The sequence below is a fragment of the Notechis scutatus genome, chromosome 4 (genome assembly GCF_049901735.1).
Source record: "Notechis scutatus isolate UNSWTSFEM ecotype Mainland chromosome 4, rNotScu1.2, whole genome shotgun sequence".
Taxonomy (NCBI): Eukaryota; Metazoa; Chordata; class Lepidosauria; order Squamata; family Elapidae; genus Notechis; species Notechis scutatus.
The window spans coordinates 76,505,186-76,529,854 of record NC_142012.1 but is presented as its reverse complement, the minus strand read 5'-3'; the positions used below and the strand labels follow the sequence as shown (position 1 = coordinate 76,529,854).

Sequence of the window (24,669 nt, the reverse complement as noted above, 5' to 3'; positions counted from 1 at the left end):
TTTCTACCGGGCTGCCGGTTTGCTGGGCGCCGCCATCTTGTTTTGATGAAAAAGTGCTTCCGGTGAGCTTTTCCAGGTAGAAAGTGGCGTTTGGGTGCTGAAAAAATCCTCGCGCCTTAGTTTCATTGAAGGGGGGGGGGGCGGCTTCGAACAAAACTAAGGTGCAAGGATTCTTTCAGCACGCATGGCAAGGCGAGCTGAGCAACCGTCCCGAAGCCGTCGCGAAGCCCATCGACACAGGTACAAAAGAGGAGTTGAAGGTGGCAGGGAGAAGCGGGGGACGGCTGGCTGGCCGGTCGCTCGGCTCGCCTTGCCATGCATGCTGATGCCAGTACCGGGCCGTGGATGATTTTGTGATGCCGGTACCGGGCCGTGGCACAAAAAAGGTTGGGGGCCACTGGCGTACGTGCTTGCCTGCTCGTGCTTGCATGCCATCACCCAGAAGGCAATGCGTGCACCCCCCATACCTCCTGCGCACGCGTACACAACCCACGCAACCCGTGTGACTCGTGCTTCTGTGCATGCGCGAGCGACCCCCCCCACGCAAGCCATGTGCTTCTGTGCATGCGCGAATGTCTCTTGCACGATGCCGCGCCCCCGCACATGCACACCAGACACCCGACAATCAGCTGTCGGGCAGGCGGCACACACGCATGTGCAATAGAACTTTTCTGGGTGAGTGCTCACGTGCCGACAGTAATGGCTCTGCGTGCCACTTCCGGCATGCGTGCCATAGGTTCGCCACCATGGGTATAGGGTCTCTTCCAAGGTCCCTTCCAGCTCTATTCTGATTGATTGATCGATTGTTATTGGACAAATTGCCCCTTTGAAGGAATACGAGAACAGCTGGAATAAATTGGAACGGGCACCCCAGATGTCTTCTTTTAAAATTTGTGTTTGAAATCCAGCAGTAAGTAAAAACAGCAGGTTTAAGAAACACCATGATTTGTCTTTATGAGTACTGACTGAAGGTAACCTTGGAGTGTGTATAAATGTTAACTGTCAGTGGAATAAAATGTCACTGTGGAAGGTCTGTTGAGAAAAACAATCCGTTGCCTGTTCCCTTTTCAAGAGCCTGAAGGATTTCAAACCCTTAGAGTTCAGTTTACCACCCCAACGTTGTTTTTTTTTAAATTTTATTTTGAAATTGTGTTTATCTCGGGTTTTTCTTAAGATTCCTATGGTCTCCTGGTGGCATTTGAAATGAACTTGTTGCAGCATTCAGACGCTCTAAATATCAGCATCCACAAATCAACTCAGCTCACATCCTGGGAGTTGAAGTCCACAAGTCTTAAAGTTGCCAAGTTTGTGGACCCCTGTATTAGGGGAACATTAGGGTATGATTAGGGGACTGGAGACTAAAACATATGAAGAACGGTTGCAGGAACTGGGCATAGCTAGTCTGGTGAAGAGAAGGACCAGGGGAGACAGGATAGCAGTCTTCCAATATTTGAGGGGCTGCCACAGAGAGGAGGAAGGGGTCAGGCTGATTTCCAAAGCACCTGAAGGCCAGACAAGGAACAATGGATGAAAACTGAACAATGAGAGATACAACTTGGAAATAAGGAGAAATTTTCTGACAGGGAGAACAATCAACCCATGGAGCAGAAGTTGCCTTCAGGAGTTGTGGGAGCTTCATCACTGGAGGTTTTCAAGAAGAGTGTCAGCTCATAAAATATTTCCAAGGTCTTTTTAGAGTTGCCAACAGAAAGGGAAGTGGGAGCAGTGCGTCAGCTTGGAAATCAAAAGTGCATTCCATAAATAGTTTTCAAAGATAGTAACTAGGTGACTGAAGTTTCTGTTGTGCAAAATTCTAACTGGAGAACATGATTGATGACTCTTGGCTATGGATGTGTTCCATTGGAGAATATGAATTATGATATACCCAGAGGAGTGGGGAAAAACCAGGGTCAAGGGTGACAATGAATGATGTGTCTCAAAGTCGGCTACACCCAGGCAGCGCCTGACATGTTAACTCCCAATAAATCCTTTAGAAATTTGGCTCGAGACTCATGATTTAATTGGGGGTAACTGCCGGAATCCTGACAAAGACACTGGACTGCCATCTGTCAGAAATGATGTAGGGTCTCCTGCTTGGGCAGGGGGGGTGGTTGGACTAGATGACCTACAAAGTCCCTTCCAACTCTGTTAATCTGTAATCTGTACCTAATTCAGCAATGATTTGCATCCGAAGCATTTTTCAAATTGCCCAGGTGGTCCTCGACTTACGACAGCCAATGAGCCCAAAATTTCTATGGCTAAGCGAGTTGGTTGTTAAGTGAATTTCACCCCATTTTACGAACTTTCTTCCCATAGTTCTTAACTGAATCACTACGTTTGTTAAGCAAGGAACACAGGTGTTAAGTGAATCTGGCTTCCCCAGGGGTGGGATTCAAATTTTGTAACAACCAGTTCTGTGGGTATGGGTAGGTGGGTGTGGCCATGTGACTGGGTGGGTGTGGCCTTTTTTGGCAGCAACCCCACCCCCCCAAATTTTTTGGGCCTTCTGGGCCTCAGGGAAGCCTCCTGAGCGAAGCAGTAAGTAAACGAGGCGAATCCCAGCACAACTGATCATAGGAACAGCTGACCGTTGGGAAGGGGGGGGAAAGAAATACCTTAAGGAGTGACTGGATAGGGAAGAACACAGTCAGCGATGTCAGGCATGCGCGAAATGTTGCACATACGCGATAAGGACTGACTGGGCGGGGAGGGGAGGGGCCAGCCAGGGGCACGGTTTTCCAGTTCTCCAAACTGCACAGAATCATAACAACCAGTTCTATAGAACTGGTCCAAACCGGTAGAATCCCAACCCTGGGCTTCCCCATTGGCTTTGCTTGCCAGAAGGTTGCAAAAAGTGATCAGGTGACCCTAGGACATTGAAACTGTCATAAGTATGAGTCAATTGCCAAGCGTCTGAATTTGAATCACCGGCCATGGGGCAGCTGCAATGGTTGTAAGCATGAAAAACTGTCGTAAGTCACTTTTTTTTCAGTGCCATTGTAACTTTGAACAGTCATTAAATGAATTGTTGTATTGAAGACTACCTGTATAAGGTACACCTTTGGTAAAGCAATGTTAAGCACGGGGAGAAAATGATCAGAAATCCTAGGGACATTTTATATTCACTGAATTGGATTTAGTTCGTGCAAAACACGAAGCAGAGATCGGCTACGTTAACTAAAGGTTTTGCATGGTTTTCAGACCGTGAATGACAAATTCTGCATCTTTCCCTCACTCTGCTTGAGTGCCTGTGTTGAGAAATAAGGGTGATAAAAACCCAAAAAAATCAACCTTTGCAACGTCCATTAAAAAAAAAAAAATCAGCGCAACGGAGTTTCAAAAATCACAAAGCAAATCCAAACTTTAAACAATGGTTGCCGTTGCACGCAAAGCCACAGGAAACTGAGCTGGGCTTCTCTGGCAATTAATTGCTTCCGCTGTATATAAAATTGAAAGTATTGGTTATTCTGGGGCGGAAAAAGGATATCCTGAAAGCTTGTTCCCACTTCCTGAGCAAAACTCTATTGCGGAAACTTTCACCCTGAATACATTTATAATAAATTATCCAATGATGACAAAGAAGACAGCGAAAAAAAAACCCAAGGCTTACTGGAGTTTGTGTTATTCTTTCTTATTGTGTGTATGTGTATGTGTGGATTGTATTTTGACCTTGCTACTAGCAGATTTAAATTTTAATTCTCTGCAGACTTCTGAACTGCCCCCTGCAAGCATGAATCTCTTGTAATATGTAAAGCTGCTGAAGATATGAACTGCTAGGGCCAACAGTCTCAAGAAATCACTTTATAAAAAGTAGGTAAATTGTAATTTGCCCCTATTATAATCTGGCTTTGCTTCCCTCGGTGCAATCACAGGTAATGCTTGATTTATAACCAGTTGCTTAGCCTTCAAAGTTGATGATTCCTTGATTCAGCTGCTGTTTACTGTTTGATGGTTTATTTTTCTGAGTTGGTAGTTCCTTGATTTGAGGTGTTGTTTACAACTTGGTTCTAGGTGTAGTATTAACCCTGATCTCTGCTTAGGAGCCACCAAGAACCCTCCCACCAACACTGACAGGGCAAGCTCCTGTATATAAACACAGATCAAAGCCCACTACCTTCTGGCACTGATGCTGTTACCTAGTTGGGTCATGAAATGTCTGCAAGAAAACCACCAAGATCAGAGAGCACCAAAGCCGCCACAGTACTACTACCCGGTTTCCCCAAAAATACAACCTACCCTGAAAGTAAGCCCTAGTTTGATTTTTTACACATGCACCCAATATAAGCCCTACCCCCCAAAATAAGCCCAAATTAAGATCCTGCCCACTCCAGAGTGCACGGGTAAAAATTAAGCTAGGGTGGGGATGGGGGGGTAGAGCTGCCCTACTACTTACCTTTGGACAGATGTAGCCAGGCCTTGCACACCCCAACACCTGACTTGCCGGCCCATTTCTTCTGCAGCCAACAAGGATTTCCTAAAGGCCTTTGTAGCTGATAACTGTTATTGGCTGCAGAGGCCTTCAAGAAAGCCTTGCCGGTTACAGAAGTTCCTGAAGGTCTCAGACAGTGAAAAGGAGGCCAGGGGTAACACGTGCAAATGAGTTAGTTGGTGGATGACATCCCCCGAAAATAAGACCTGGTTCTTTTTTTGGTGGAAAAAATATATATAAGATAAGGTCTTCTTTTCAGGGAAACACCTTCTTCTTCTTCTTCTTCTTCTTCTTCTTCTTCTTCTTCTTCTTCTTCTTCTTCTTCTTCTTCTTCTTCTTCTTCTTCTTCTTCTTCTTCTTCTTCTTCTTCTTCTTCTTCTTCTTCTTCTTCTCCTTCTCCTTCTCCTCCTCCTCCTCCTCCTCCTCCTCCTCCTCCTCCTCCTCCTCCTCCTCCTCTTCTTCTCCTTCTCCTTCTCCTTCTCCTTCTCCTTCTCCTTCTCCTCTTAATAAACCCCACTCCCTTCTGCACTGCATTTTAAGATCACCCACAGAATTAGATTTCAAATATAGCTTTTCTTCCTTGTAAGAAACTCCACACATTTGTTCATTCCTGCGCACTCCCTGCTAGCACTGATAAATAGAACAAGATCAGAGAGAAGACCTAATTGAACTGAAAACATCAGATAAGAAAGGGGTATTTAAGAAAGCATATAAATTCTAGTTTCAATGGCTGAGATTCCAAAGAAGATGTTTATTTGACAAAAGTATTTCTGGCTGTTGAACATTCTTTCTTTTCTCACATAAATTCAGGGGGGCGGGGAATCATACTTTTAAAAAATAGTTTATTAGTGTCGGCACCGATAATCCATGCAAGGTATATCAAGTCACACTTCATGAATAAACACACTGTATGCTGAGCAACTGAAGGAAAAAAAATATCACAGGATGATCTGCTTCAAACCTTATTTAAAAGTAAGGTCACTTGTGGTATCATATCAATATTTCCGTACAGGTTTTTTTAAAAAAAATCAAAGCAAAAGCTTAACATGACTGCAGTAGAAAGCAAATCACTCAATCACAGAGGTTAATAACTTTGTTTAAAAAAATAGCATCTATTAGAGGGACATCTTATCTCACCTGAGTCCCAACATCATTTTTATTTTGTGTTTTAGCACTGAATACAAAGAAAGTTTTAAATAGAGTGTATTACCCAAGAAGGACCAAAGGAATTTCATGGATGGATAGAGTAATTGTAGATAGATAGATAGATAGATAGATAGATAGATAGATAGAGAAATTTTTTGATTCCAGTGATTAATTGGTTGTGGTAGACTTCCTTTCAGAATTAGGATTTAAGCAAAATGCATCGTCCTAAGGCTAAATGGAAGATGGAAGGCAAGCCACAAATTAATCAGAGTTTTGTCACAAAATTCAACAGAATCTGTGTTATGGCCCAAAAACTTTTAAACTGTTTTCTGCCCATTTCAGCTAGACCAAAAATATTAGCTACAATATGTAGGATCATGCTTCTGTGGGTCTCTTGATTTCAATGGATTTGCTTCTTCTTTAGGCGATTAAATATCTAATCATCATTGAGTTGGATGTCGTTGATGTAACCTATCAAATTTTCCAAATAAGTTAATAGGCAAATTTTATTATTTGGTCATTCACAGGTACAGTATTAGGAAGAAAAAGGCAAAAGGTAGAAAAAAAGTGGAACCAAAGGATAACAAGTTTAGTTTAGCATAAACAATGGTAATTGTTACATCTGTCATAAAGATAAATTTGGTATGTAGTCCTCCAGTGTTTCTCCTGCTGTAGAACAACAAATTTACTACTTGTCTAGGACTATTGTTCTATATAATTTTAAAAAATGTAAGGATACATGGCTGAATTCTACTCAAATAAAAATTGATCATAAGGAAATATACTAAGCAGCCCAATGTCAAAAATCAACAGTCTACTTGCAGTAAGAGACTTAATCTGGAGCAATTACTTTGCTGTAGCAACTTCTATTTATGTGTAACTTGGGTTGACAAAATCAGATATGAGGAGGTGATAAGGTGCCTGGGAAAGCCAAGGGAAATCATCAAAACCATAAAAAAATGAAAGCTAGAATATTTTGGACATGATCGCCAACGTTTGATGATGGATATGGAAGAGGAAGAAGAAGAAGAAGAAGAAGGAGAAGGAGGAGAGGAAGAGGAAGAGGAAGAGGAAGAGGAAGAGGAAGAGGAAGAGGAAGAGGAAGAGGAAGAAGAAGAAGAAGAAGAAGAAGAAGAAGAAGAAGAAGAAGAAGAAGAAGAAGAAGAAGAAGAAGAAGAAGAAGAAGAAACTTTTCTCATTTTGAGAATAAGAATGCAATTTTTTTTCATACTCTGGCAGTGAAAATATATCATATAAGATCTTTAAATCATTGATCCCTTTCTTTAGAACAGTGCTTCGAAACGGTCCAAAGTAAGGGAATACTGCTTTGGAGTGCTTGCCCCTCAAAGAGGATTGAGTGGTTACACAGTTCCATATCTGCTTTCTCTTCTTCCAGGTTGAATGGTATTAGCAATGGGTCTATCCCAAAGGAGATAGCAAACATCTACACCATCAGAATAATCCCTAAAATTTGTTGATGGACTAATCCAATGCTGGGCTATGCCATTGCTCTTTTACCATGGCTTAGTGAATAAATAAGAAAGGAATAGACACAATGGTTCCCACCACGAGATGTATTAAACTAAAGCAAATCCCTTTTACGGCTTAATGCCATGCATGAATGTTTTCAATGAATAATGTTGTGCTATCTTTGTGCGTGAAGCTCACCATCCACAGCTGAATCTGACCATCCTTCTGCTGGATGCCATAAATGGAATTCCCTCTTGGAGTTACTGGTGGACTTAACCAGCTGAAGATAATTTGAATTAGAATCTATCTCTGTACTCTGTTGACTCCTTGGATTATAGGGAGCTATGCTACCACTGGCGATTGCATTTTGCACTAAGTTACTATCTTGGAAATGTAAGAATACGAAAGCTTGTCTTTCAGAAAAATTAAAAGGTTGGCCGAAATGCTGCAGAATCATTTAAGAATAATTCTGAATGACTTCTGAATAATTCTGAATTTGTGCCTTCCTTGTTACATTCCTTCCTTGACAAGACAAGCAAGAGTTAAAGTGCTACAGATATGCATAAACAAGAGTTCAGATTTGCTTCACTATCCAAGGCAGGGACTGAAAAAAATGTTATATGCAGAAAAATAAATATTGTACGATGTGTGTTCCATTCTTTGCAGAAGACAAAAGAAGACTCAGTCCTGGTTAAGCATTTTTTAAAATCTAGTTAGTGCCAGTGCATCAAGAAAGCATATTTTATTCTTCCATGGGATCCAAAAGGGATCTTAAAATAAAGCATAGAACTTAAGAGAAGAAGCCGTGGTTATAAGCTTTTATTTTAGCTTTGAGCCTGAATGAGGTCCGGATTCCAGTCAAACAGCAAACATTATGAAAATCAAGCTGCCTTCTTCTTCCCTCTTGTTTTCCCCCCGCAAATGAATAATAAATATTGTACATTGTTTTCAATAAGAAATCATATTCTACTGGAGTAAACGGCTTTTATCTTTATGACAGTGTTGCCCATTCAAATGAGTGCCAAACAATGTTGACATAGAGCAAGTCTAAATTTAGGATGGTTATCTGAGCAGATATAAGCCAGTGGCTTCACCATATAAACAATTACCTGATGCTTAAAGGATTAAATACTCAAAATGCCAGCCAGAATAAATACAGGCTGCCCAACGCAAGAGGACAAAAGCTTCAAAAAGTAAATACTTGCAAAAATGCTAAATAGCATTTGTTCAAAAACTTTAAAAAAGAAAAAAGAAAAAAAAGAAAGGAAAATTACTCAAGGTATTGCAGGCTTCTTTTTTTTGTAGCAGCAAACACAAGCACACTTTACAGCAGAAGTCTCCAAACTTGGCAATTTTAAGACTTGTGAACATCAACTCCCAGAATTCTGAGAATCGAAGTCCACCAGTCTTAAAGTTACCAACTTTGGGGACCTCTGCTTTTAGAGACACCGTCTTTAAAGAATTGGCAGTCTCTCATTGAAGGTCTGTCTGGTGAATGGCACCAGATTTAACCAAACAAAATGTCACATTCTTGATATCAAGGAAATAATAATAATAATAAAAAATCTGGATATCCCCTCCCGTCTCTATATCTTCTTTTGCAACTGCAATAGCTTTCCCCAACCATCAACAAAAAGAAATAACTGCCTTCCCTATTACTGCTATTACGAGTAAGAGTGTTCAAGAACTCAAAGTAAGGGTTCCTGATGGACTATCCAGCCAAATCCTCGTCCATCAGTTGGCAAAGAGTCACAGATGGAAAGCAAAGGTTTGACTTCCAGATATCCAAAGATTACTGCTTCTACTACAAGTAATCTCAACCAAGTTGGAGGGTCTCATCCTTGGGGAAATTTCTTACATAAGTGTTTCCCCCTTGGTTAGTTGGCTTGATATTGAGGTGACAATGGCACAGTGAACATACAACTCAACACTTTTTCCTCCAGAGGTGGTATTCAGCTAGTTCTGACAGGTACTGGTAGAGGAAATGTTGAGTAGTTCAGAAAACCAACAAATAACACTTCTGACTGGCCCCGCCCCCATCTATTCTCTGCCTCCCATTGAGTCACAGCTGATTGGCTGGATCTTCTTTTGTTGCCATGCACAGGAGAGCGGAGCTGGAAAGCAGGTTAGTGGGGTGGGTAGGGAAGGGAAGAGGGATTTTACAGTATCCTTCACCTGGAGTGGGGTGGAAATGAGGATTTTACAGCATCCTTCCCCTGCCACACCCACCAAGCCACACCCACCAAGCCACGCCCACAGAACCGGTAGTAAAAAAATTTGAATACCACCACTGTTCTCCTGCCTTCCACAGTAGCAGATGGAGGACAACTGATACTCTTGAGTTAACTCTTCACTCTTCCATGCAATCCTTCTTATCGTTTTGCCCAACCTCTCTACCAACGATCAGAAGCTCAAGGTCCACACACATCCGGAGTCCTTTGAAAATCATTCTCTAACAGTTCTACTCTAGGGGGATGTAGCCAATCTAGGAATGAGACTTAGGAAGAGCCATTCACGGTTATCGGGGAGTATCTGATATTATCCCCAAAGTTTACCAGCTTGGGGAAAAAAAGCACATTTTTTTTAAATCCAGGAAAACCACACCTATATACAAGAAAACCTGGTAATTAGGGAGAATTACCAGAGGTGTTTTTAGTTGTGTTTGGATTCAAGCTTTGATTGGGTTCCGTCCATGGCGTGTTTTTAGTAAATTCTATCTGGCCTACAATTTTTTTTTTAAACCTAAAAGTTATGCCACATCTAAGTAAGTGTGAAGAAGAGTCACGACATGTAACAATGGAATATCTCTCTGTTGGCTTGGTAAGGAATACTTAATTGACTCATCACAATGGACTCTGACTCTACGTTACTTTGCGTAATTTGGCACTTTTGAGCTGTATTATAATTCTAAGAAAGGATTCTATTTGTTTATTTTAACAATAATGTTAATGTGTTCTACTAAGGTAAACCTATCCTGGTCAATATGCTTACATGGAAACTGCCCTGTTATTTTGTTCATTTTGCTCAAGCATTTGCAGCCCAAGTTGGCTGTCAAGCTATTCACTCTTTTGTACACCAAATCTCTGCACACACAAAAGCATAATTCAAAGTGTCCATAATTTGTGACCTCCCCTTTCCCCTTCTCTATATTCCAACATCCACAGTGATCTATATTTAATCTGTTGAATCAACCTCCACACTTTTTGACTTCGTTATTCCCTTCTGGATCTTTCTTTAGACGTTGATGGCGTGGGCATGTTTCTTGCACAGAGGTTTGTCTTTCTTCGAATAAAATGGTTGACCTTCCAAATTGACATGGCAGACCTACAAGTGAAAGATACAGGAAGTTAGAATTGCATCAAAGCAGGTGCGATTCTGAGACCCCAACATTTCAGCCCATTCTGCAAAATCAGCCAAGTTAGAGCAATCTAACATAAGACGTGCTGAGCAGGGGTGGGATTCAAAAACCCCAGCAACTGGTTCGCTGCCCAGTTGCTGGATGGGTTGCTGGATGGGTGTGGCCATGGTGGGCGTGGCCTACCAGAGCTTCCTGTTTCCACTTCCTGTGGGCCTCCAGAGCCCAGGGAGGCCATTTTTGCAATCCCAAGGGTCCAGAGGCTTCCCCTGGGCCTGTGGGAGGGTGAAAACAGCCTTTTCTGGGCTCTGTAGACCCACCAGAAGCCAGAATCAGGCCTGTTTGCGGACTTCCAAAAGTCCCATTTTTCCCCTTTCCAGAGCCTCCACACAGACCCTGCACCTCCATCGAAAATGGGCTGAGTGAAGACTCCTGGGAGGGGAGGGATGGGATGGGTGGGGCCAGCCGGTCAGTTCAAATACTGGTTCCGCAAACCAGATGTAACTTTTACATCCAGTTCGCCTGAACCAGTCCAAACCGGTAGAATCCCACCCCGGATGCTGAGCCTCCATTACTGATTCAAGCAATGAGAGAAAGAGAGAGATTTGTGCACACGGTTGATATGATTCCTTGATTCTGTTTCTTTAGAAAATCACTGACAATCAAGGAACATCCTTTAATGTGTTGACATGAAACACACAAAACAATTTGGGTTTCGGTGCAGTCAGTCATTTCTTTCCAAGATGATCTACCAAACTGAGCACAGATGAATATGATCCAGATCTACTTCCAAGGATAGAACCAGAATATGGGTTCTACTACGTACATGTTTTGAAGAACATGATCTCTCATCCCTAGCAGGTTGGCCATACCTACAAGGTGTTTGTTTCAGTATGAAACATTTAGAAGGCCCCCTAGACCTCTTGGGGTATCCAGAGATGGGCTGCTGCAGGTTTGGACTGGTTTGCCCAAACCCCTTGTTCCGATTCTGTGCAGTTCAGAGAACCGGCAAATTGGACCACCAGCTGGCCCCACCCCTGCCTGTTTTTCGGGCCATTTTCAGCTGTTTTTCGGGTGAAAAACAGCCCAAAAGAGGCCCCCAAAACAGCTTGAAAAACAGGCCAGTTTTCAGGCTGTTTTCAGGCCAGTTTTCTAGCCAAAATCAGCCTGAAAACAGCCCCTCAAAAGGCCTGGAAATGGCCCAAGAACATGCCGAAAATTGCATGGGGGCAGGGCCATTCAGTGATGGGATTAGCCCCAACCAGCTGAATCCTACCCCTTCCTTTGAAGCGAGTGGCCGGAAGGCAGGGCTGGGTGTGATGAGTGACGTCACCCACCCAGTTGGAATCAATTGGAGATTATGCTTGTCTCGGAGTGATTGATTACTATGGATAATTTCTGGATGCCTAACACCAGTCACATGACCAACCGGCCACGCCTACCCAGCCAGAGAACTGGGTTGTTAAAAAAATCGCAGCCCACCACTGGGGGTATTTATATTTGTTGTGACACCCCCACCAGTCTTGGGAAGATACCTACAGCACAAATGAAGCATGTATCATGCCAGGTGTGACCAAGGGCTTCAATGAATTTGTCTCCAGCCTCAACGGGGAAGTCGCATCCATGACATTTGGTGCTGAACAAGGCAACATAATCTAGAAGAAAACATACCAAAAATAAAAATTGAGGTTTTCAATATAAAGAACACTAGGATAAATATATTAAGTCTTCTCTTGATTTTTTTTTGTGATGTCATAGATACGCACATGTAGTTTTGGGACAAAAAGACAACCATGGAGTTTTAACATCTTCTTTAATGGGATGCAAAATTGTGGGTTTATTGTTGCTTGCCTTCCTCCTCAACTTTGTGAAAGTTTCTGGAATGGGCTTTGAAATGGGTTGACTTGCCTGGTATGGCACAATATTTGGAGCATTAGACTAGGAGCAGGAAGAACTAGTTTCAAATCCTGCTGCCTTACAAACAACAAGGTGGGGGTTGGGTGGAGATCAGCCAGCTGATCTCTCTCTCTTAGCCTGACCAGCCTTAAAGTATTTCACAGTTATGAAAGCAAATAAGGATGCATGGGGAACTCGTGGGAAGGAGGGCAAGACTAAACATGATCAGTGAGGCATTCTGACATGAAGCAATGCCAGAGTCTAAGCTGCAAATGCAACCATTTATAGAATGAATATTGTATATTATATGCTGCTTCTTCTGCACCAAATATTAGTGATGCTTCAGCAATAATTACCTTTTTAAAAATCTCTAGATTTGGCACACTTTGATTTTTAAATGAAGGATTTGTTTTTCTTACCTAAATGTGCTTATTTCCCACCCCCCTTTTTTCCCCCCTTTTTATCTTAGGCATGCTCAACCAGATAGAAGCCAATTGGCTGTTTGCAAAAATGAAAACAAATAAACAAGAAAAGCCAAACAAGATTGGGTCTTGGGAGGAAATGTCAGGACTGAATCTGCAGAAGTTGAAAAAAAAAAAAACAATTGCAGGAGTAAGAGAATGACATATCACCGTCGAGAAAATTGTACGACTGTGTCAAAGTAGTTTCTGGGAATCAAATTTTCCTCTACTTCACATTGTCTTCCTGGAAAGTATCTATGTTAGGACTGTGAACTCAAAGTAGCAGTTGCTTTTCAAAGTCATTGCGAACAAAAGAAGACCTCAAAAAGCCCAAAGTCCTACAAATTTGGGAAAGGGGGAAAGCAAAAAGAGGAAAAAGAGGAGATTTAAGCACGATGGAAAGTTGCCTTTTTGAAGCCATCCCTACAAGAACATGGCTGAACATGAAAACTGACTGGCAAAGACTTGCAAGAAGCAAGCATGAATGAAAGCGGTAGAGAAGGAGGGGATTTCCAAGCTGAGGGTGTTTTTGTTGGAAAGATCCAAGACTATCAACTGATGGAGGAACTTTGCAGCACCTTTCTCACAGTAGGGTTCTCCATCCTCCATGTGGAAGAGGCTGTTTCCAAACGGCTTCCGACAGGCAGCGCAGACAAAGCAAGTGGTGTGCCAAGTTTGCCTCAAAGCATGCATCACTTCCTGGAAGAGAAAGGAGAAGTGGGTGATTTTTCCAGAAATGTCCTCCTTTTGGGGGGGAAAGGAACATGGGGAAGGCCAGCTCTTATCCCAGCTAAATAATTCAATTATTGATTATTATTTCCTCTTTTCAAGGAGAAGTAATGTCTGAGCAACTCAGGTGGAATTCCTGCAGGTCATTGTGGGGTTATCCCAAGATGTTCCTCAGATGTGGTGAACCTCAACTTCTAACATGCCCAGTGAAGCAGCTGAGTTGTCTACGGTTCATGGAGTTTTCAGGTAGTCCTCGAATTACAACCACAACTGAACCCCATATTTTTGTTGAGAAGTGAGTTTTGCCCATTTGATGACCTTTCTTGCCACCACTGTTAAGTGAATCACTGCATTTGTTAAGTGAATCTGACTTCCCCGTTGACTTTGTCTGTCTGAAGGTCACAAAAGGGAATCACACAACCCAGGGAAGCTGCAACCATCATAAGTATGAACCAGTTGCCAAGCATTTGAATTTAGACCACATGATTACAGGGATACTGCAATGGTTGTAAGTGGGAAAAACAGTCATAAATCACTTTTTTTAGTGCCATTGTCATGTCCCAGCGTATAACTTTTATATACTGTTGTTGCTCTCTAGCCCCATCTAGTGTCCAGAGAGACAAATACCAAGTATATTGTTTGATGCTGATCCAACCCCTTTCCCCATCAGCCCACACTCTCAAAACAAGTGCACGATGGGAAGCCAGACTCTATTTAAGAGGTCCTTAAAGAGGGCGTGCATAAGCACACCAGCGTGCCTACCATCCCTGTCCTACTGTCCCCATTTATCTGTATTTACTTCCTTTGTTCTTGTTTATGTTCATACTTATACTTGATATCCTGTACATTTTTGACAAATAAAATAAAATAATAAAATTTCTTTTAGCATTTGGAGAAGGTGGAAGCAGAAAGAAGAATCCATCTTAATCTGTGGCACATGGTCATCCAAGGACAAACCCACATCCCACACACAGAGTATCATTGGTGAGATTTAAATTGCTTGTATTTATTCATTGCTATGTTCAGCAGTAACCCAATACTGCCTATCTTGTATTTGGTTCTCATTGTATGTATCCCTATTTTCCCCAGTTTCACCATATCCTGTTCTTTCAATAAAGCATTCAGATCTACGCACGTGATGCAGAACCGCCATTGTAACTTTAAATGGTCACTAAACAAATGGTTCAGAGGTGGTATTCAGCAGGTTCTGACCAGTTCTGGAGAACTGGTAGTGGAAAGTTTGAGTAGTTCGGAGAACTGGCAAATCCCACCCGACTAGCCCCTCCCCATCTATTCTCTGCCTCCAGAGTCCCAGCCTATTGCCTGAGCTTTCTTTTGTTGCCCTGCACAGGAGAACGGAGCTGGAAAGCAGGTTAGTGGGGTGGGGAGGGAATGGGGATTTTGCAGTAACCTTCCCTTGCCAGACCCACCAAGCCATGCCCACAGAACTGGTAGTAAAATTTTTTGAATCCCACCACTGAAATGGTTATAAGTGGAGAACTACCTCTACAGTCAAACGCCCCAGGAAAGCATTAGGAAGAGGAAGGTGGTGTGACTTTACTTCAACCTTTAAAGAGTGTGCTGGATGCCTTTCTCTAAAGGGTATCAGATACCCAAGGGGGGAACCTTGGACTGGAAATGCAGTATTGTGTTAGGCATTTCCAATCATCCCATAAATATCTGCCTAAAACACAGAAATGTCAGCTGTGGAAGTTTAAGTCATTCCAACACATCACTTTGAAGTAGACCAACTCAAATGACCAGGGAAAAAAACCAGGACTGGGATAATTGGTGTACAGGACTTTGCCGACCACTGCTCATTATCTGTTGAGCAATTTGTTCATGAGGTCTCTTCTCTCTATAATTTTTTTTTTTGAATTCCTAGTTTCCGAGGTGTTACCTAATTTAATCTGACGTTCCCTTCTTCTCACCTACTCTTGACAAAACCCTGTGATCATTCTACGTTAACGAGCTGCCTCACTGGTGAGTCACTGTTAATAAGTCTAATTAACCTGAATGAGTGTTTGCATAGCAACCTAGATGATCAGTTTAAGTTAAGTTTGCAGGTCATCCTGCTTAGTTTATGGGGAAGTCAATAAAGGAAAAGGGAGAGCTGGAGCTCAGGATCTCACAGCCAACGGAAGCTAAGGTCTGATTGGAATCTCAATTAATACACGGCAGAGCTTCTTCATTTCTAAGCCACAGTCTATTCTTCTGTCTTTTCTAACAGGTATGGCCAGTGGTGGGATTCAAATAATTTAACAACCGGTTCGCCCAGTTGGCTGCTGTACATGTGGGATGAGCCTCCTGCAATGGCCACCCTGACCCTGGGTGAACCGGTTGTAAATTACCCACTCTCCCCGCTATCAACGTGGATCCTGGGTGCTGCGCTGCAATGGACCGATGGAAAAACGGAGCATTCGGCACAAGGGAAGGAGGAGGAGGAGCAGCTTCCCTTTTCCTCACGCTGGCCGCTTCGTGGCCCATTTCTCCATTACAGCACAGTGCCCAGGGTCCACTTTGATAGTAGGCGTGGGGGTGGGGGGTATGTAAGAACTGGTTCGCCTGAACCAGTACAAACCGGCTGTCAGCTTTGGAAGCCATATTAGCACCAGATGCTTCCACACTGCCACATTCCTGAGCCTGGGAAAATGGAAGGGAGGGATTTCTCGAAGCGTCTGTGGTTAGACACAACAACATTCTTCTTCTAAGTCAAGGTCATGTTATTTCTGCACCTGGTGGAGAGGACATCTCAAGCTGGGACGGATGGTGATTGGGGCGTGTGGTGGCATGAGGGGTGCAGGGGGTGGATTTGTAATGTTTTACTTATTGCAAGGAAACCCGGAACTTTCAGATTCGGGATTTCCCAGATGTGCCAGTTTACTATTCTAATGAAAAGAACCTTTCAGACGATGTCTGTCTTGGATTTATTTGTTGGACTGGAGGTTTTCTGGAACACTGACACTGGCTGAATCCCACCACTGGATACGGCTCATGTTTATCAACTGATAGAGATGATGAGACTTCAGAGACGTTCTGTGCCCACTGTAACCGAAATTTTACATCTGGGCTTCAAAAGGGTAGATGACCATTACAACTGTAGCAGAGAGCTAGAGTTTTCTTTGTCTCTTCAGTGCTCCCCGAGGGTCATTCAAATTCTTGCAGCCCATATCTGGTAGCTGGGCTCTCCCCCATAGACATGATTGGGCCAGGATTCCTCCCAGGAGGCTGGTGGACTTACCCCCATGATCTTGGCATGGCATCTGGCACAGGTCGGGGCAAAGAACTGTTCGTAGCAATGCTCACAGTAGACGCTGTTCTGTTCTTCAACAAACCCCACATCAGCCAGAGAGGTCTTGCAATAAGCACAGTAGAATTCCTCAGGGTGCCAAGAGCGACCCATGGCTACCAAGAACGGCCCTCTGTAAGAATGAATCAAACACATTCAAAAAGATATTGCTCTTCTATCCCTTGCTTTTCTATCTCTTGCACATATGGATCTGTTCAAATGACTCCTGGGAATTAGCTTAATAAAACCCAGAAAAACCTCCTTAAAGACTTACCAATTCAAAGCTTATTGAACTATTATTCTGAATCTCCCCATTACAAGCCCACCTGGAGAATTAATAAATTTTCTTCCGAGGGGGTCTGAACACAATGTCAAATCCAGCCAGCGACCAAGAAGACCTGGGAGCAACAGGAGGACAAGATTCTCTACTGCTAGAGGAAGCAGGGGAAGCCGACTGGTTAGCAGAACTAAATCTTGGGGAAAAACCAGCTGTAAAACCCAAATGGTCCCTGGGAGTCGGTTGGAAGGATCCTGAGGAAAAGCCTCCTCCAGGAGTGACCACTACCCATTGGCGTGGAAGAGAGGAGCCATGGCAGGAGAAGGAAAGAAATAATTTTTTACTAACTCAAGCCATGCATCTTCTAAATGAAGCTATCGGAGAACCTCAAACTGAACAAAGGTATGAGGGAGAGAAGGGGGAGGCAGCCCCAGCCAGAAGAAGCAGAGCAGCCACCCCCATAAATCAACCCGGGCTAGCGCAACAGGCAGCAGCAGCCCAGGGCCCCCCAGCAGGAGGAGTAATTGCCAGAAGACGTAGAACTCCAAAGGTGCCAGCGTTGGAAGTAAAATATGGGGGGGATCCCAAGGAGTTAGGATTCTTCCTGGCACAAGTCTGAAGCCATATGGAGGAATATGGAGGGGATTTTTCCTCAGAAGCAGCCAAAGTTAGATGTGTTACCAGGGCTCTGGAGGGAACAGCTGCAAAGTGGATGGTGACTTTGCATAATGATAATGCCCCCCAGCTGATGACTTATGACCTGTTCATGACTGCACTGTGAGCCAGGTTTGAAGACCCACTTGCTGAACGTAAGGCCAGAATTAGGATGAAGACCATAAATCAGGGGCGGAGATCAGTGGCCGACTACACCCAGGAATTTAGAGAGCTGGCGTGTCATATTCGAGGCTGGTCCCAGGGAGCCCTGATAGAAGCTTTTAAAGATGGGTTGAATGAAGATGTATATCAAAGCTGTATTGCCAGAAGAGACCCCAGTGAGCTGCAGCTGTGGTACGTGCTGGCGGCAGAGGTGGAAATTGATCTGACCTGAAACAGACGCCGGGGGTGGTGGTTGGTTGGAGTAAATCCTCCCCCACCAGCCCTCGAGAAGCCTTAAAACCTCAAAAGGGAGGAATGGCGGCAAAACCCAAGACCAATGCTTGCTTCTGATGTGGGAAGGAAGGTCACCGGGCTGCAGATTGCCGTGCCAAGCTAGAACCAAAGGGGGTGCCAGGAGGAGGAAGAAAACCTGAAAACCCCCCAGCAAAGCCTTGCAAAGCGGCGCTTAAAGCGAAGGAGGTTGTAGAGATCGCCTCTCCGAAAGGAGAGGAGCTGGGAACTCCAACCTCTTCTGAAGAGAGTGAATCCGAATCGGAAGACAACTCACTGGTAAGTCCAAACAAGGGCCCTATGACCACTCCAGTGAGATTAAGGATACCCACGTTGGGAGCCAAATGGGAAATGCTGGCCTTGTTAGACTCTGGGTGCACAAGGTGCGTAATCAGCTTGGAGGTAGTGGAGAAAATGGGCTTAAGGCTGAAGACTTTAAAAACGCCCATAGCCTTTTGCCAATTGGATGGATCGGTAGCTGGGGGCGGCCCTGCACATTTCATAACGGAACCAATAGAAATGACGATGGGGAAGCATAGAGAGACTTTGTGTTTTATCGTGGCTCCTGGGATGGAGCGGCCTCTCATACTGGGGTTGCCTTGGCTCCGGAAATGGAACCCCCACGCATACGTACTGACCAACCCCCAGAAGGGGAGGGGCAATCTCAACCAAAACTCAAGAACCCCACTGAACTGGCCTCCACTGGCACCGAGAACCTGAAGGGGGAGGAGAAAATTCCGGAGGAATATTGGGACTTAAAGGAGGTTTTTCTCACATTCAGAATAATGTCAGCAGGTGCTCCATTCAAAATCCAAGAAAGAAATACTTAGACTCTTTTAATCAGAGAAAAGATATCTTTTACTGGAAATCAAGTGGTAGCAACAAAAGAATTCTGAATCTGAGAAAATGGGCGTGTAAATCACATATACAAAGTAATGGCAACGTTCCCACCTCCGATAGTTCAATTGGCTCATCCAATTAAAAGTTGTGTATATCATCATGTGGGCATCTCCAGGTGGTGATGAGGCTTTTGTCCGTTGACCTTGACATAGTTTGATAAAGGGTTGCAGCTGCGCATAGCATTGGATAGAAACCTAAGCAAGTATGTACCCCCCCCCCAGTTTATACAGTTCTGGTTTGTAACACCTCCAGCTCACTTCCCATAACCATTCCCCCCTCCTCCCCCCGTTACTTATGACAGCCAAAAGATGCAAAGCAAAGGGAGAAAAATCTTGAAGGAAAAATCTTGAAGGCTGACATTTCCGCAATCCAAAGTATAAAATGCCATTTCATTTATACTAATGTGTATAGGAGAAGAGCAGGTGGAGCTGGGAAAGCGGAGTTAAGTATATCATCAGCTTAGAGTCATTACATCCCCACAAATGACCAAGACCCTGAATCCCATTCTTATCTGGTGCCAATTTAGCGTTGAATTTTAGTTGACTGGATTCTGTGTATAGGCTTGAATAAATCTTCTGTGCTTCAACCTAACAGAGGATCCCAATTTTTAGCACCTGACATAGGGGAGAAGCAATTCAGCCTGCATTTGGGTTGAAAAGAAGGGGTGAAAAGTAGAGAGAGTGTCAATCAAATTGAACCAACTGGAGACAATGAGGAGAAGAGAAGAGAAGAGAAGAGAAGAGAAGAGAAGAGAAGAGAAGAGAAGAGACAAAATAGGAGAGGAGAAGAGAGGAGAGGAGAAATCAGATGCTAACAATTAAGATGGAGTTTAGTCGATGATCAGAATTGAGAAGATGGAGCTACATGTGTTTATATGGTCTAGATTTAATAAATTTTAACAATTGAACTAACTTTATTTTGATGTCATGTAGATCCTCTTTTCATTTCTCCTTACTTTTTTTCCTCTTAGGTTTTCTTTATTTCAATCGCTATATAGTTTCTTTATTGCACTAACAGTGATGGAGCCTTTTTTGTTTGTTTCACTAATGCAATGTTTTTCTTTTTAAAAACAACAACAACAATAATCAAGCAAAGGAGTCTTTGCTGATTTAAAACATAAATAACGTCTGATAACATTCTCTTTACAGCCAAGAACAGAAATTACTGTTGTCTTTGGAAATTACATACAGCCCATCCTCAAGGTGTGAATCATTCTAATAACTTCCATTCTTCTAGAAACCTCTTAATTCATTTATATAGAATAGAACAGAACAGAACAGAACAGAACAGAACAGAACAGAATAGAATAGAATAGAATAGAATAGAATAGAATAGAATAGAATAGAATAGAATAGAATAACAAGAGTTGGAAGGGACCTTGGAGGTCTTCTCATCCAACCCCCTACTTAGACAGGAAACCCTACACCACTTCAGACAAATGGATATCCAACATCTTTTTAAAAACTTCCAGTGCTGAAGCATTCACAACTTCTGGAGGCAAGTTGTTCCACTGATTAATTGCTCTCACTGTCAGGAAATTCCTCCTTAGTTCTAGGTTGCTTCTCTCCTTGATTAGTTTCCATCCACTGCTTCTTGTCCTGCCTTCAGGTGCTTTGGAGAATAGCTTGACTCCCTCTTCTTTGTGGCAGCCCCTGAGATATTGGAACATGGCTATCATGTCTCCCCTTCTTTTCATTAGACTAGACATACCCAGTTCCTGCAACTGTTCTTCATATGTTTTAGCCTCCAGTTCCCTAATCATCTTTGTTGCTCTTCTCTGCACTCTTTCTGGAGTCTCAACATCTTTTTTTAAATCGTGGTGACCAAAACTGAATGCAGTATTCCAGGTGTGGTCTCACCAAGGCCTTATAAAGCGGTATTAATACTTCACGTGATCTTGATTCTGTCCTTCTGTTTATGTAGCCTAGGGCTGTGTTGGCTTTTTTGGCAGCTGCTGCACACGTCTGTCTCATATTGAAATGGTTGTCCACTAGGACATCGATTTCCCCCTACCTAAAAGAGAATGTATTTACAAAGAACTTTATGCTAGTTTGGGATGGCCACTAGTGAAGTTTCTGTTTCTCCAAACTGGATCCCACCCGCTGTGTTGGACGTCATTAGCCCTACTGGTTGGGGATAATGGAATTTGTAGGTTACCAGCTTAGGAGCGATCAGATTTTTTGGGGGGGAAATGTGTTAGCCATTTTCAGTATCCATCCTGAATCTAGGATGTGACCCGAATGGAATTTCTGCTTTCCAAGGGCTGAATGGTGAAGATAGACACTGTACACAAAAGACAAGCTTTTCTCTCTAGGGAAGCTAATGTTAGGTGAAAAAAAATCAGGATTATAGGTTAAGATGCAGTGCAGAAAGATTTATTGCTCAAGCCTGTGCACAAGATGAAGAATGAGTCCACAGAAATCTTTACTCCTTTAAGAGGTGTTTATATAAGGCTGACATTATAGAGGGTGTGTTCTCTCTCCTTGTGTCCAGTATTCATTGCAGAGTACTCCATGTAGAGTTAAGAAGAAGATGGATTGCTTGTAAAGTATTTTGCCTACCACATATATTTCTGTATGTGTCTTGTATATAAACCACTGTTCAATGTCTCTCTGTGTTGTAATTTGCTTCTGGGTTGTTTCACAATAATAGTCACGCTGCAAATGCTGTGACACAACTAATGGCTAAAATTGGTGCTAGAGAAGGGCCAATGGAATCCAAGGAAGCTGGACTTGGATCTCTTATGGCAGTGATGGCTAACCTTTTCCTCGTCACGTGCTGAAAGAGCGCATGCATGCCTGCACCCATAATGCAGTGTGCACATGACCCTCTGTGCATGCACGTGTGACCCCCCCGCACATGCATCTCCCACATGCGTGTTTCCCCCCCCCCACATGCCCGACAATCGGCTGGCTGGGGGCGTGTGCACATGCACAGTGGATCTGTTCTGGGTGACCTCTTGCATGCCAGCAGAAATGGCTCGGTGTGCCACTTCCGGCACGCATGCCATAGGCTCGCCATCACAGTCTTATGGCAACGCAAGGACTCTAAACTGAAGATGCACTTAACTCCACCTTCCCACCTCTGCCTGCCTTTCTCCTACACATCCAACATCTTTAGTCTCTGGCATAAATGTAAATGCACTCCACTAGAATTCCTTTCCACAGAAGGATGCAATGGACATACCTGATGATGCTGTTACAATGTCCACAGAGCGGAGTTCGGCTACCGGCGGGGCAGCGTTCTGCTCTTTGGATGGTTCCCCGTGCAATGGCAGGAGCCTGGATGGACGCAGGAATTGAGGGAGGTGGAGCAGAAGATGGAGGCACCGGAGCACCCTTTGGCAGAATGTGCTTGGTGACGGTGGTTGTACTTTTCCCAGGAGCAAACTTTTGGGAGAAGGAATCATCCGTCACCCAGGGGGGACGACTTGCAGGCTCAGGTTGGCTTGGAATATAGGTATGTGTGGACACCGATGGTGGGGCGGGTGCTGGAGCTGCTGTAAATGAGAAATCTGCATATAATAATCCTCATTTTTCCCCCTGCAAACCAGGAGTGGGATTCAAATTTTTTAACAACCGGTTCTGTGGGCCTGGCTTAGTTGGTGGGCATGGCTTGGTGGCCATGTTATTGTCTGGGTATGGCCAACTCAATATCACTCACATCGAGGCACGCATCTCCCCGCCTGGCCTCTCATGACTGTGGGGATGCTGCAACAGTCGTAAGTGTGAAAAATGGTCATAAGTCACTTTTTTCAGTGTCATTGTAACTTTGAACAAGCAAAGTACCAGCAAAGGAGGGGAAAAAAACTCCAGAGAATTCCTGAGACAGGAAGTCTAGTCCTGCCTTGAATGTAATAAGACTTAATGGAGAGGCAGTTTCTGTAAGCAACACCAGAATGTTTCCTTCCTGCCTTCCTTACAGGATTAGGCCAGTAATTTCTTCTAACAACCAGTTCTCCGAACTGCTTAGAATGTTAACAACTGGTTCTAGCAAATAGGTGCGAACTGGTAGAATCCCAACCCTGCTGCAAACTACAATATTTATTAGGACATTCATACCAGAGCAGCCTCAGATAATCTTAATGCTGCTTTCGAAGCCTGTTTTCAAAATCCGATGCTGCAACAGAGCTAAAATATTGGATAAGCCTTGGTCTTTAGAGTCAAATAAATTGCAAGAATCATTATTTAGTTTGTTTTGGTAGGTTGTCTATATCAACCCTGTAGTCCAGGATAGCAGTCAACAATTGCATAATGTTAACAATCCAGGGTGCAATTCAACCGGTATAACAACCAGTTTGGTGAGTGTGTATGTGCTCCAAATGTGCACTGTGCATGTGTCCCCACCCCTGGCTGACACCCTTCCATTATCAGCTGGAAGTTGGATATAACATAGCCCTGTACATGGAGGGTCCATTTGGATGCTAGTTAAGGGGACCCAGGCTTTATGAAAATGTCTAATTTTGCAGATCCCAGAATTTAATGGCCTTCCTTTCCCTGGTGGAATGAAGTAGAGTTTGTGTGGCAAATTCAGTAGTAAGCAGAAAGCTAAACTCAAAAATCTTCTAAGATGTTTTTCAGGCCTAACTTTCAAGACTTCATCAGCTCCAAAAGATAGAGAATTTGCAAACTAATCCTGAACCGCATGTTATAGTTTTTAATAATAAATTTCAGAGCATCATTCTTCTCTATTCTTCCTTCTGTTCTATGTTTAAAAGAAAGTTTTATTTTAATTTCCTGTTTAGCTTTGTTTCATTCCTTCATACCAGCTCCAGTGCCTCATTCCATTCCCACCTTAGCCCAAGGCCTCGTTCTTTCATACAAATGTATATTTTTAAAAAACTTAAAAATCTATAAACTGAGGCCTTTCCTTGTTCTCAACCTCCTGATGTCTTATGATATTAAATCACTCACAGTTTTGGAGGCAAATACCTTGCCGTTTAATCAGAACGCTAGCTTAAATGTTCAAACTGCTTTGGCATCATTTTCTTGGTGAAAACTATAGAAATAAATAATCTTGAGCATCTCAAGAAGAAAGGTTGCAGATGTACCTTTCTCTGCTAAGCGAGTTGCTAAATTTCAGACGGGGAAAAACAGTGGACAACTCAAAGAATACAGTATTCAAAAAAGTAACCTCCTATTTCTGAAGTGAAACTCATCCCATCCTGTTCTATCGCCAGAACAAGATAGACTCGAGACCGGAGTTGAGTTCAGCTCTTTATTTAACTGTCAGGAACTTCAACTAAACTCGAGCCGCGGCAGCCTCTTTTATAGTGGCTGCTTGCGGCTCGCAACCAATGGCATCATTTTAAACCTCCCGCCGTTTAGGCGGCCAATCATAATCTGTTGTTAACCACCAATCGCTAGGCGGTAGTGATTGTCCAATCGGAACGTAGTATTACGAGTATGCAAATGTCTATGTACAACACCCCTCCCCCTCTTGGTATGGTCCAACTTTACGTGTTGTATATAGACATTTGCATACTCGTAATACTACGTTCTGATTGGACAATCAGTACCGCCTAGCGATTGGTGGTAGTGATTGTCCAATCAGAACGTAGTATTACGAGTATGCAAATGTCTATATACAACACATCCTATCTGGATTCTG

General features: G+C 43.3%; 1 protein-coding gene and 1 long non-coding RNA gene across 11 annotated transcripts in view; both read right to left on the bottom strand.

The window, feature by feature from the left end:
• Nucleotides 1–24,669, bottom strand: part of LOC148130791 (uncharacterized) — a 715,147-nt gene that overhangs the window by 93,608 nt on the left and 596,870 nt on the right. The gene's annotated exons all lie outside the window — the stretch shown is intronic.
• The window catches only part of LDB3 (LIM domain binding 3), a 151,574-nt gene continuing 132,065 nt past the window's right edge, over nt 5,161–24,669 (bottom strand). For all 10 annotated transcript variants that reach the window (XM_087963852.1, XM_087963855.1, XM_087963857.1 and 7 more), the window contains 5 exons: nt 22,246–22,558; nt 16,728–16,908; nt 13,336–13,456; nt 11,940–12,055; nt 5,161–10,369 (listed from right to left, as the gene is read on the bottom strand). In XM_087963852.1, coding sequence (XP_087819978.1) covers nt 10,280–10,369; nt 11,940–12,055; nt 13,336–13,456; nt 16,728–16,908; nt 22,246–22,558 — 821 coding nt within the window. In that variant the 3' untranslated portion in view covers nt 5,161–10,279. The remainder of the gene's footprint in view (nt 10,370–11,939; nt 12,056–13,335; nt 13,457–16,727; nt 16,909–22,245; nt 22,559–24,669) is intronic.